Source organism: Humulus lupulus, chromosome 5 (assembly GCF_963169125.1).
Source record: "Humulus lupulus chromosome 5, drHumLupu1.1, whole genome shotgun sequence".
Taxonomy (NCBI): Eukaryota; Viridiplantae; Streptophyta; class Magnoliopsida; order Rosales; family Cannabaceae; genus Humulus; species Humulus lupulus.
Window position 1 is genome coordinate 62,003,628 of NC_084797.1, and position 14,288 is coordinate 62,017,915.

General features: G+C 32.9%; 1 protein-coding gene across 1 annotated transcript; it reads right to left on the reverse strand.

Annotated features, from left to right (window-relative positions):
- Positions 1–6,530: 6,530 nt before the first annotated feature.
- Positions 6,531–12,765, reverse strand: LOC133779176 (uncharacterized). The gene is made up of 5 exons (XM_062219168.1): positions 12,710–12,765; positions 11,618–11,627; positions 11,452–11,540; positions 7,207–8,746; positions 6,531–7,070 (listed from the first exon to the last, which is right to left on the reverse strand). The coding sequence occupies exons 1-5, from the start codon at positions 12,763–12,765 to the stop codon at positions 6,531–6,533; spliced, it is 2,235 nt and encodes a 744-aa protein (XP_062075152.1).
- Positions 12,766–14,288: the final 1,523 nt, after the last annotated feature.

Sequence of the window (14,288 nt, forward strand, 5' to 3'; positions counted from 1 at the left end):
TCGAAAATTAGGTTGCACTAGGCATTGAACCATCTTTTCATGATGACAAATCGGTGATAACACACACACCTTTGCGATGTTCACTTGAGACCTCTATGTCTCGCTTTGCACCGTTAATGGCCATGTGCATTTTCCATTCATGAACGTTCTTGAGAATACTCCCAATTCTCATGAGAGGCGGCACCACCCCTAGGTCCATATAGGTAGAATTCTTACAGTATTTTGTTACCAAAAATACTTGTCTTTACAAGACTGAATTCTATTAAAAAACCTTTCAGTTTTAACCCTCTACTTGGTAACACACAAGTACTCAATATCTCAGATGGGACTTGTTTTGAGTACAACTAATATTCACTTGATTGACTTGTTATTACCTATTGAACCTAACACTAGTTGAATAACTAGTGTTAAGATAGGTTACCATCAATCGTGAATCTCTTTAGGGAGTTTAAGTCCCATCCCTCGAGATGATGCAGCCACTAAATCCCTCGTTAGTGGCTTAGTGAAAGGATCCGCCACATTTTCACTAGTTCTCACATAGGATATTGAGATGACTCATCTTTGAATCAATTCCCTTTCATATCCATGTCTTAGACTAATGTGTCTAGACTTCCCATTATACACTCCGCTGTATGCTCTAGCCAATGTCGCTTGGCTATCACAATGTATCGATATAGTAGATACATTCTCTTTGATTAGGGGAATCTCTATCAACAGATCCCTTAACCATTCGGCCTCTTTGCAGGTAGCAGCTAGAGCTATGAACTCTGCTTCCATAGTGGAATGAGATATACAGGTTTGTTTCTTGGAACCCCAAGAAATTGCACCTCCACCAAGTATAAATACCCAACCAGTTGTGGACAAGTTGTCCCCAAGATTGGATATCCAACTTGCATCTAGATATCCTTCTAAAATCGAAGGAAATTTGGAGTAGTGAAGGCTTAGTCCTTTGGTTTTCTTAAGATAACCTAGGACTCTTCCAATTGCCTTCCAGTGATCCACACTTGGATTACTTGTAAACCTACTAAGTTTACTTACCGCAAATGCTATATCAGGTCTAGTACACTGAGCAGCGTACATAAGACTCCCTATAGCACTAGCGTACTCTAATTGAGCCACCGCTCTTCCTTCATTCTTCTCTAGTTTTACACTATGATCGAATGGAGTATTGACATCTTTAACCTTGAGATGGTTAAATTTGTTCAATACTTTCTCAACATAGTGGGCTTGCCCTAACGCAAAACCCCCACTATGTTTCTTTACTTTGATACCGAGTATGGTATCAACTTCTCCAAGATCTTTCATCTTGAAGGTTGATGATAGAAACCTCTTCGTTTAATCTATCCCTTTCACGCTATTACTTAGAATAAGCATGTCATCCACGTATAAGAAAATAATGATCACATATCCCTTACAAGTTTTGGAATACAAACACTTGTCTCCATTGTTATGTCTAAGCCCATTAGACATGATGGCTTGATCAAATTTCTCACACTACAAGAAAAACTGCATTCCATAGCGTTTTTAAAACGCTATCTTTAACAAACGATAGCGTTATTACAAACGCTATGTTATCCCATGTTATTAAAAGTCTGGATCTTTTCATAGCGTTTTTAAATTGTGATGTAAAAATGCTATTGAAAGATATATAATAGCGTTTTAAAAATATAATTAGATGTCAGTCATAGCGTTTTATGTATGTAGTCATTGATTATGTTAAATTGAAAATACATACTTTTAATAGCGTTTTTCAAACGTTATGCAGAAATGATGTTGAAAGATATACAATAGCATTTTTAAAATGTAATTAGTTATCAACCATAGTGTTTTATGTTTGTAGTAATATTTACTTTTAATAGCGTTTTTAAAACGTTATGTAAAGATATACAATAACGTTTTGAAAATGCAATTAATTATAAGTCGTAGCGTTTTATGTTTGTAGTCGTACTTACTGTGAATAGCGTTTTTAAATCGTTATGTAAAGATATACAATAGCGTTTTAAGAATGTAATTAGTTATCAGTCGTAGCGTTTTATGTTTGTAATTATCCTTACTTTTAATAGCATTTTTCAAACGTTATGTAAAGATATGTAATAGCGTTTTGAAAATGTAATTAGTAATCAGACATAGCATTTTTTGTTTGTAATCATCCTTACTTTTAATAGTGTTTCTTTATTGTTATCATTAATCATTTTCCTAACATTTATTAATTGTCATATGAACAATTTCATGGCATAACAAAAACTTTTATATTTTTTTATCTTTTAACATATGAATAATTGCAACAAATGATAAACATATAACACATTAATAGAGATAATATTGCTCTTATAACACTCTGTTACATGATAAAATATATATTTATTTATAGATAATATTGATACTTAAAAAATTAAAAGTGAAATGATAGGTAGTAATTAAAATTGTAGTTACCATCGGAGAAGGCATGTGTGACTCCGCTTCACTTGGTTGAGTAAACCCCTACAAGTTTGAGAATAATTTAGTCATTTATAATTTTCAATGAATAGAGTAAAATAAATAGAAGTCAATTAATTTAATTTACCTGAATGTTTACACTTTTTGCAATAGTATTAATAAGATTCATCATCTCAGACATTTTATTCTTCATCTCACATTGATTTGATTCCAATTGTGAAATATGGTCATCTCTTGCTCTTAGAATAGCTCACTTTGTATTAGTTACTCCCCTCCCATTAGCTAATGATCTACCATTCTTGTCAGGACCAAATATAATAGTGAGAGCATCTTGTACAGTATTCTGTGTTGTGCATGAATCTGGTTTTTCATTTGCAAGAACTTGTAGCTTCTCCTATAAATCATTTCAAGTTGACTGTTAAATAAGTCTATGTGCATACAAATACATATATTTCTACAAACAAAGGGTAAATTACTTACAATAACTTCAGCAGCTTGTGCATTCACAGGTTCACCATTCTTCTTTGTGTGTGTCTTTAAGAAAGCTTGAACTCTTGTTACAGGTTTTGAGGTTTCCCTACTCTGTATCCAAGTACATTTTTCAGAAAGAGAACATATATTTTCTTATGTTTAGCTACCAAAAATGTTTATTAAATTTTTACCATGTCATCCATTGTTCGAGCATATCCTCTCCTGCTGCATGTATGTGGGAGTTGTTTCTTCCTCATCTCTTTAAACTTATTGCTAATTGCCTAAAATAAATAAGAAATGAACCAGCGATTGAACATACAGAATACCAAACACTCCAGCGGTAAAACAAAAAAACTAAACCAGTATTCTAGCAATAAAACAGTAAACACAGTACACATAATAGTTTTTCAACAATAAAACAGTAACTATGGCAGCAAAGAAAAGAGTATGTAATAAACACTCCAACAGTAAACACTCCAGCAGTAAAAGAAACATATAGAACCAGTATTCTAGCAATGAAATAGTAAACACAGTACACAGAAAAATATTTCAGCAATAAAATAGTAACTATGGCAGCAAAGAAAATAGTTCAGTTCAAGTTTTTAAATAGAATATATATTCAGTTCAAGTTTTAAATGACAGTGTAACTATTGCTCAAATATATACATTTATATATATACTCAATTCAATTTTTAAATACAAGGGAAATCATAACTTAATGTGTACTATAAACAACCTTAGCAGCAAGTGCAAAAGAATAATGAACTTCTTTTGCTAAATACAACTTTAATGAAAATTAAACCTGCTACTGTTTATAGTGAACACCATGATTATAGATACCAAAAGCATTAAAACTATAATTCATCAATATCAGAGATGTAACAGCTAAGTAAGCAATGAGTGTTTTTTTTTTCTCAATCTTTCTCCTGATAATAAACCAAACTGAAATAAGTATGGTACCCAATTTATTTGTAATAAGCAGAATCTATAAAATACATATATCGAAATTTTGGTTACCTGAAATTGTTTACTGGTTTTTTCACGCACAAATACTCTCCATTCAGTTTCTGATTTGATATTATCAGGCTTTAATTTTAGTCGTTCTTGTTCATTTGGTAGCTCGTTCAGCTTAGTAACTAGCCCGGACTTGGAAGATCTCCACAGGTCTCCCATTACTTTCATACACCAGTCCTGTTGCCAATCTTTGTCCACCTTATACCTTGTCTGCATTCACATTAAATATTAATTTATGAGTATTCACCTAAAAATAAAAGATTTTAACACATGAATAAATATAAGTTTAGAACCTGGATTGTTGACCACAAAATATCTTTCATTGATTTTGGAACCTTTCGCCAATCAGCTATTGTGTATGGTACAAGTTCCCTTACAAGAGGACCTATAAATGATGAAAGACTAACCGAGCCTTCCCCTACAGCTTGCCCTCTTACATTAAACCTTACAGTAATACGACCATCAGGTTGGAGAGCAATACCTTTCAGCTTTGTTGGGCCTCTTTTTCTTTTGTTTTGAGTGACATGCTCTGTAGAGTAAACTAGAAATTCTTCCTGATTATTATTGAGAGGCACATCTTCTTCATGAGCAATAGATTGGCGATGGGAGGACCTTGTATTAGCAGCAGGAGAACCTTTGGTTGATGGCCTAATCAACCTAGACTTGGGTGACTCGTTCATCATAGTTTCTGAATTCTTTTGTGGAGTGTTAAAATCATCTTCAAAATCATTGTCAACAAAATGGCGCAGAGATCTTCTTGTTTTGTTCAGGTTGTGGAGTGGAGATGTTGCTTGGGTTCTACCTAACGCAGTTGCTCGTTGTGGGGACATGTTTTCATCTTCGTTGTCATCCTCATTTGTTGGGTTTATACCAAACGCTGCTTCATAAGATCTTTTAGATGCAGGTGGTGAATCCATTACAACTTTAGTAGAGGATGCAAAACGAAGCTTCGATTTCTTCTTCTCTGCCAAATTTCCAAACTTAGCTGCTAATTGCCTCCTCTTTTCTGCCACAATTGCTTTCAAAGCACCAGGTTGCAAGTGAACTTGAGTTGAAGGTGATCCAACCTCCTTTTCATTGACTAAACCTCCACCCTTTTCATTGACTAAACTTCCATCTTGCTTCTTTTTTCTAGTCTCCATATTGTACCTGTATAAGATTAAGAGATTAAGAGATTTAGTTAAAAGTAATTTGAAATATGCACTAAATTTGCATCATACAAAAACATGTATTTTAAATATGACAATCACAATGCTCAAGTTAAGGAAACAATTTTTAAAGCAGTTCAAGAAACTTAATAAGTACAATAATAAAAAAAAAATCATACTAAACGCACAAAAAAAAAATCATAAAAAAGTAATGACTATACATTTTATGATTAATAAGAAAATGTTGTACTTTTTAACTTTGAGAAATCGGATTCTCATCATGTTGGTCATCATATATTTCTGATTCGTAGTGTCCTCTTGGTGGAGCCTTTAACACAATATACCAATTTGAATTTTCATTCTCCCTTGCGTAAAATATCTGTTTAGCTTGTGAAGCAAGTATAAATGGTTCTCTAACAAAATCTTTTTGTCCTTGGTGTAGGTTTACAAGAGTATACCAATCAACCTTCTTTACACCCTTGCCAACATGTGCCCAATTGCACCTAAATAAAGGGATATGAAAACTATAATAGTCCAAGAGTATAATCTGATTAATTAACCCATAATATCCTACAGCATCAGCCAATTGTGCATCATCTTTAGCACTAGATCTACACATTGTTGTTGCTTCCATATAAACACCACTATTTTGTGTCGTTCTCTCTGCATCCTTAGTATGAAATCCCTGCCCATTTATAACATATCCCTTATAGGATATGACTGCTTTACGAGGACCATGTGCTAATCTTGATAACATAGCATCAAATTCTGCAGTAGAAAACTACAGAAGGAAACATTTTTATCACATAATTTCATCATAATTTCAGATTAATACAAATTAAATAGTGTATTGGCCCATACCTTTTCTTCTAACCACGAGGGAAAAAGCTCAGTATGTTGTTTCCAAAGTAGAGTGTGATTGGTTCTTAAAGTATTGTTATTCTTTTTTAGTTGTTGTAGATGCATCCTATATTTTAAAAAAAAAATAATCACCATCAATAATTAAGCGACAGTGAAATTAGAAGATAATAAGTTTATCCACTCACTCTAAATATTGCTCTGTGACAGCTAAATTGAATAATACATAGCGATGTGCACTAGCTAGATCCTTATCATTTAGTGTAACAGTTACACCACGATGAAGTGGACGACCTTCAAGTATCACATCACTATCATTATATTCGTTACGTCCAATGAAGGAACCTTCGTCATTAGATTGTTTCAAAAATGATGCACAAAAGCGCATTGACTCATCTGCAATGTAACGTTCAGCAATAGATGCTTCGGGATGTGTAGGTTGCATCACATACCCTTTAAGTAACTTCATATATCTACAAATAAAGAAGGAACCTTCCTCATTAGTTAAGGGAAATTCATGTTATACTATTGAAAGGTTACTAAGAATATTTACCTTTCAAAGTGATACATCCATCGAAATTGAACAGGACCACATAATAACACTTATCGTCCAAGGTGAACAACTAAATGTACCATAGGGTCGAAGAATGAAGGAGGAAAATATCTTTCAAACATACAAATTGTTTCAACTACTTCTGCTTCCAATTCTATGATTTCTTTTACGTCAACCACACGTTGGCATATTCCATTAAAAAATTTGCTAAGTCTTATAATTGCCTCTCTTGGACCATCCTCCATCAATCCTCGAATGGCCACTACCAGCAATTGTTGCATTAAGACATGGAAATCATGAGACTTAAGCCCCATCAACTTACATTCCTCAACTACTACACAGTTACTAATGTTTGAGCTATAACCATCAGGTAACTTTAAATCCAATAACCTTTGGCAAAACATTTTCTTCTCTGATCTAGAAAGTGTGTAAGATGCTGCTGGAAGTCGTATAATCCCATCTTTCTCCACCGGATGCAAGGCCTTCTTGATACCCAAATCCTTTAAATCCAATCGAGCATTAAGATGATCTTTGGATTTTCCATTCAAGTCCAACAATGTGCTAATAATACTATCACACACATTTTTTTTCTATATGCATAACATCCAAATTATGACGAACTAACAAAACCTACAAAGATTAAAGAAACATCATCAACAAATTGAAGTTACATTTTATAAGCTTAAACTTTCAATTTTAAATAACTTCAAAATATATTAAACTAACCTCCCAATATGGTAGATTGAAAAATATAGATTTCTTCTTCCACATTCCTTCCACCTTATTATCCCGACTCCTTTTTTTGGGATTCATATTTTTTCCAAAATCGTTGGTAATTTGATTTTGTTCTTCAACAATTTCACTGCCACTCAAAACTTTAGGGGGGCCTCTTTCTTCTATAGCTCCATTGAACCATGCTTTCTTAGACCGATATGGATGATCAAACGGGAGAAATCTCCTAGTATTTTGGTATGAAATTTTTTTACTATGTTTCAGCCTAGTTGCACATGTATCATTACCACAAATCGGGCAAGCTGTCTTGCCTTTGGTTGTACACCCAGCAAGATTTCCATATGCTGGAAAATCGTTTATTGTCCACAACAACATTGCCTTCAAATTGAAGAAGCTTTTGTCGAATGCATCATAAGTATGCACTCCATTATTCCACAATTTGTTTAAGTCTTCAATAAGAGGCTCCAAATAAATATCAATATCGTTTCCAGGTTGTTTACGACCTGGAATCAATAATGAAAAAAATGTATTTTCGTCCCTCATGCACAACCAATCTGGTAAATTATAGATAACAAGCATCACTGGCCAACAACTATAAGTGGAGCTTAGACTTTTATAGGGGTTAATTCCATCAGCAGCTAGTCCGAGCCTAAGGTTGCGTGGTTCAAGATTAAACTCTGGCCATCTTTCATTAATGGAATCCCAAGCAGGTGTATCCACTGGATGTCGCATCTTCCCATCAATACTTTTATGAGTGAAATGCCACCTTAAGTTTTTAGCCATTTCTTTTGATCTAAACAATCTTTTCAATCGGGGTATTATCGGAAAATACCTCAAAACTTTGGCAACCTCACCAACTTTAACATTCTTTGTGTGTTTATCAACTTTCCATCTAGAAACACTACACTTAGGACAAACATCCATTTTAGCCTTCTCCTTTCTAAATAAGCAACAATCATCAATCTTTTCATATTTCAAATCGAAATTTCTCAAAAATTTCCTAACTGAGTACATGGAATCAGGAAGTACATTGTTTTTGGGAAACATATCACAAAGGAGTTCTAATAGTCCAGTAAAACTTTTGTCTGTCCAACCATTCAGATTCTTCAACCTATATAAAGCTACAATTGATGAAAGTTTTGTGTATTTCTCACACCCTTCATATAAAGGAGTTTCCGCATCCTCCAACTTCTTTTGAAGATCTTCGTTAACAAATTCATCGTCTTCACCACCTCCACAACCTATATTATTGTCCACATCATCCATGGCAGCAGTCGTGTATAAATCAAATGCATCCATATCATTCGAAACTTCGTCAACTTGAGTATCAATGGGTTGCTCTCCATGGTGAACCCAAATACGATAAGTTGGATCCATTCCGGTTATAACTAAGTGCTCAAAAACATCATCAACACAATGATGATTTAAGTTTCGACACTTCTTACAAGGATAGATAATTTTATTTGGAAAACCATAATTTCTTTCTACCATTTTCACAAAGTCCCATGCCGCATCCGTGTACTCTTTTGTAGCACTACATATTTAAAAAAAAAAGAGATTAACCTTAATATATTTTCTTAGGCCTTCAATATTACTTGAAATTTAAAGTTATTTTTGAAATAATACCTGTTTAGTTTCACCCAATTTTTGTTCAACATTTTCTTCACTTAGCTGCTATCTAAGCTAGCTATATAAGTCCTTGTCTTCTTCATAATAAAAAAAAAAAAATCAGATCAAGAGAAAAAAGGACAGAGATATTTAGTTGTTTATAAATTTATTTATATGTGAGGAGTGTGACATATATAGGCAAAGATACTTTGCCTTATAGGATTCATACTTTATCAATTGTTCAATAAAGAATATGAGATCAAGTTCGAAACTGGAGTAGAGACAAAGATCACAGTGATCTTTGTTCTTCAACTAATATAATTCTTGTGTTGGTTTCATTATTTCTTTTCTTCTTCTCTATTTAGTTTTCTGAGCTATATTCATTTTGGTTCACTTCTGTTTTTACTAACATTACATTCTGCACTCTACACATTTATTTAAATGTGCCATTGAATATGTTGTTCTAGTTTTGAGAAAGAGTTTCCTTTTAACTACCGACTTTGTTATTTGATCATGAGTATAACATTTACAACAAGAGATAATACCAATACAAACAATAGATTTAGTTCAAGTTTGATTTAAACAGAATAACAAACAAATAAGATCATTCAATCTCTATAAGCATATAAGCCCATTAAGGATTAAACCTGATGCTCTACAGAAATATCTTATCTCTCTCTCTTTAACCTAAGGTAGAAATGTCTTCTCTCTTTAACCGAAGGAAAAGTACCTGCAACAATGCACAATATGAAGTTTTTAGGGTGTAATCAATAAAATGATAACAAATAATAATAATAAAAAAATAACAGAGAAGATATATAAGTTACTGCCTGTATGTTATGCCACCTTAAAAAAAACATGAGGAACAAGTTTGAGAGAATACAATAATGAGCAAAGGAGAGAGTTATTGTGGAAACATTAAAACAATTAATAGACAAACGAAACCAAATATCTTGAATGGAAATGAAAATTAGTTTCACTTTCTTATATTTAATATAACTTGTAAATACTATAGATAAGAAAATGAAATTCAACACAAATCAACCAAAGACAACAAGTAGCTAACATTCTTTCAATATATATAAATACACAGATATAATAAACCCATACGTACACGTAAGATCGATTAAAGCTATATATGGCTCCATGTAATTATTTTCTTCATACACATTCTTGAAAATACTGTGTACAAACTACAAACGTGAACAAAAGCCCATGAAGTACTGTCGATTACAACCACAACCACAAGTAACACTAATTACAGCACTCAATTTCCACTAAAACTTGGTGCATTTTCTACGTTTTAGGATTTTCCTAGTTCATACTAAACAACAGCATGACTAATCTAGGTGTAGATACCAAACTTTCCCTTAAAAGAGAACAATTTAAGTTAAGTTATATTGGTAATAACAAGTGTTGATGTGATTATTATTATTATGGTCGCCCACGTAGACGTAGTACTAGACGTCCTCGTTCTCGTCCTCGTCAAATTCTTCCGATATCTCTTCCACAATAGTCTCCAATTCAAATTGCCAATTGCAAATCGATTTGATTTGGTGTACCATTATTTATTTGAAAATAGATAAATAAATATACTAATTAATTAATTAATTAGAATATAATTGGGTTTGGGGAGAGTATAAACTGGTGGAGTGAAACCCCTTTGTCAGCTTACCAGGAACCTATGCCATGCCTCGACACTCCAAATTCAGCACACCAAAGCGGAAAAACACATCGGATCAGATGCATTATTATTCAAATTTTTTGATCAATTTCTGCCCCTTCTTTCTTTCACTCTATTATGAGTTTTACTCATAAAATCATACTTGGTCTTTAACATCATGCGATGCACTTATATAAACGTTATATAACTATCTATTATATTATTGTTTTGATAAATAATGTTTCAATTGTTTTCGTAGTTATTAAAAAAAAAACGAAATATTTACATTATCATATATATATATAATAATGTAAAATATATATATCTATGATTATAAATCGAGTTATAAACTTTATTTAGCTAAGATAGTTTGGTACATAAAAACCTTTAAAAGTGAGGGTCATGAGTTCAAGATGGGACTTTACTAAAACTATTTTTTTTAGGAAGACTAGTAGATGTTAGAATTGTAGAACACTCAACAAAAATGCATAAACATTAATATCCTAATATTTAAGCTACAATTAGAACAAGTTTTATCTTTCTTTCTTTCTCTACAAAAAGAAGAAATTAATTAAAATATCTAAAGAATATTCTATTGATTGTTTTTGCATATACAACAGTGACAAAAAAAAATTGTAATAGTATTGGGAGGGAGGGAATGAGCTTGTGAATATTCTTGTTCTTGATGTTGATGTAGTTTGAGTGACATGAAAACATGCATGCACAGACACATTTTGTACATTGATATCCAGTGAAACTATCCAGAAACATAACACTTACTTTTTGGCAAGTCCACCCGTTGTTTATGTTCGTGGAGTGAATCCTGAATAACTGAAATCGACGAAACAAATAAGCATCGAGCCTGTGCATCAATATTCAGGATTAGTCCAGAAGAATAAATGATCATTTAAGCTTGTTAAGGCATAAAGGACAGTTACGAACTAGTATGAACAAAAAACGCCAAGTACAAAAACACTATACCAACTTCAACACCAGCAAAAACATTCTCCAGAAATTCAGAACCTGTGTAAATTGCTTTTATTGTACTCTTGTGGTCCTGAAATGATTGAAACAGAACTCATATAAACTGCTTTTATCATTAGGAAAAACTGATAAGATCTTCCTGCTTCAAACAATTGCTAACCTAGTAATTCAGAGAAAAAAACAGCAATAAAATCCAGACCAATCAACCCAGAATTCAATTCTAGCCAGAAAACAGTAAAGAGAGAGAGAAACAATTTAGTGCCCATCAAGTGTTCTTGTATCAAAGTTGGTAGATAACTTTAAGATGGAAGTACAACTTTAAGTTTTCTGAATCCAATCATAGTTTTGATTTGTTTTCTTTAATTAGTACCATATAATTCACTCCAAGTAGAATGAAATAGCTCACTTTACCTTTATATTTGGATATTAAATAGAACTCATCATAGAGTATATGACAAAAATAGAGCAAACTCATATAAGAAAGTAGATAATATGCCAATATTGTTTTAGTTAGTTTAAGCATAGGTTTAACTAGAGCAAGTGATCAATAATTTGTGGTGTCATAGAAACCTTCCAAAATATATCAGTGGTGACGTGGCTAATCCACTTTACCAACAAAAAAACACTAAAGGAGTGCATGTGTATTGGTCAGTCTCCCTTTAATCTTCATAATTAGTGGTCCCTTTATTCCGTTGTGCTACTGACTAAGCCTCAGATCATATTGATATAAAATTTGACACGCAGAAAATGAGATATAATAGGCAGAACATACTTGAACAACCAAGGTCCACTGTATACTTCCCACTTTATTATGACAAAACAAAGATTAAAGTGAACTCTGCATAATTATAAAGGAAGAACTAGAACCAAAAAGTTGATTGATTAACTTTACAGCACATACTTTCTATAATGTGGGGAAGTGGAATAGTTTATGCTGAAAAAGTATTCATAATTTTGTGTTCCCATATTCCTTATGCTTTGACATAAGGGATATAACTGGTCCAAAACACCTATGTATTCATTAACTCCAACCCTCTGCTCTGCTGTGTGAGATATTGGCCAGAACTGGCTAGAGTTTTTTCATCAACTAGTCATAGTTCAGCGGCTACTAAACTCAATATGGATGCATTGAGTATAATCTTATTGGCCACAAGCTACTTCGTTTACTTAGCTTCCGCAAAGTCTCAAACCTGCATTGTACACATGGACCGATCAGCTATGCCCAAAGCCTTCTCAACTCACCATAACTGGTATATGTCTACTCTTTCTACCATATCAGAGAATTCACCAGCAGGCATTATAAGATATAATATCTGCAAAATTATGGAACTGTACTAGCAGGATGGATTCAAATCAATCGCTGCATTTCTGAGCTAAAGAACAGCAAGTGTCCTTATTCAGAGATAGGGCCTAGACCTAATAACACCCAGAAGAAAAAAAGTAAAGAAACAATATAGAATAATCGAACGCATTCAAGGCATATTGGTTGGTTCTCAGTACAATATTCCATAATTTTCATATCTATTTATGGTTCCCGGTTGTTATACTAACTGAGAAAAAAAAAAAAAAAGAGAAAGGCTCTTCTCAACGGCTATGGCACTTTGATTTGTGATGTTGACTGGCCATTAGAAAAAATTGTAGAGGGAGATCATGAAATTTAATGACATATCGCAATAAATCTAATCAAAATGAGCAAGATACCAGTAATTTATGATAATAATTATATTAAATTTCACTCCATTATAACATAAAAGATTCATCATGACCCAGCATAAAATTTAAAAAAAAAAAATTATGTAAATCTACCCCAACATCATACCTGGATCAGATTCAATTGTGCACCAAGACATTATGGGAAATCTTTTACCTGTCATAAAAAAAAAAGGCATAATCAAAACTGGTAAGCACAATTTGAAGAGAGAACAAAAAAAAAACAAAAAACAAACTAGTTACTCCTTTCTAAATCATCTCAAATCAAATTATACGAATACCCATCTAACAACATGCATTTATACATATAAGGGTAGAGCTATGAAGGTTCAGCAAGCACCCATTTGAATTTTTCGAAATTGCATTAATAGACTTGATGATATTACATACAAAGTATTGGCTTATAAATGTATAAATCAAAATCAAAAGAACAAAAAACAAGTAAAATATTTTTCAACAGCCCAGAAATTGTCTATTTGATAAAAAATAATTGAGAACAAATAAATAATCCCATCATTTCATCACGAGAGAAACCTCTAAGAAACCAACTCCACCAAAAATTGACTTAATTTCATTTCACCTACGAGAATCTCAGCTCAGTACATTATTAAAATTTCTTGAAAACCCAAATGCTGATATACATAAATTAGATTAATCAAAACATAGATATGGAAATTAAAGAGTAACATTAGATACCTGATAGAGATGAAATGCGGAGAACCAACGAAGAGAATTTAGGGGGTGAAGTTTTCCTTCTTTCTTTCCTTTCCGTTTTTTCTTTCCTTTTTTCCTGAGAATTTGGGGGAAAAAAAAAAGAGTATGAAGAGCAAGCACTGTATTTGGGTTGAAGATCGACAAGTAAAAGAGGCAAATTTTTCTTCTTTTTTTGAGCAAAGCCAACTCAAAAGATGCTTGGGAGACAAATCATTAGGGCACAATTGAAAAAATGAGCTTAATCTAATCAATACACTGAAATACAGGGCACAATGAGTTTAATGTATACAATTAGAAGAAACAAAAATGCATGCACTTACTTGCTTGGTAGAGGTGTACTTCGGAGCTGCTTGACTAACTGAGAGAGAGTGATCGGACGGGAGAGGCACTGACTGAG

Bases quoted from the DNA above. Each gene is read 5' to 3' on its own strand.
- LOC133779176 (XM_062219168.1), bottom strand. From the start codon at position 12,765: ATGCCTGCTGGTGAATTCTCTGATATGGTAGAAAGAGTAGACATATAC. The intron at 8,747-11,451 runs GTACTTGGCGTT...TTAAATATGTAG, and splicing joins GAAGTTGGTATAGTGTTTTT to TGCTACAAAAGAGTACACGG. The intron at 7,071-7,206 runs GTTAGTTTAATA...TTATGCATATAG, and splicing joins TCAATCTACCATATTGGGAG to AAAAAAAATGTGTGTGATAG.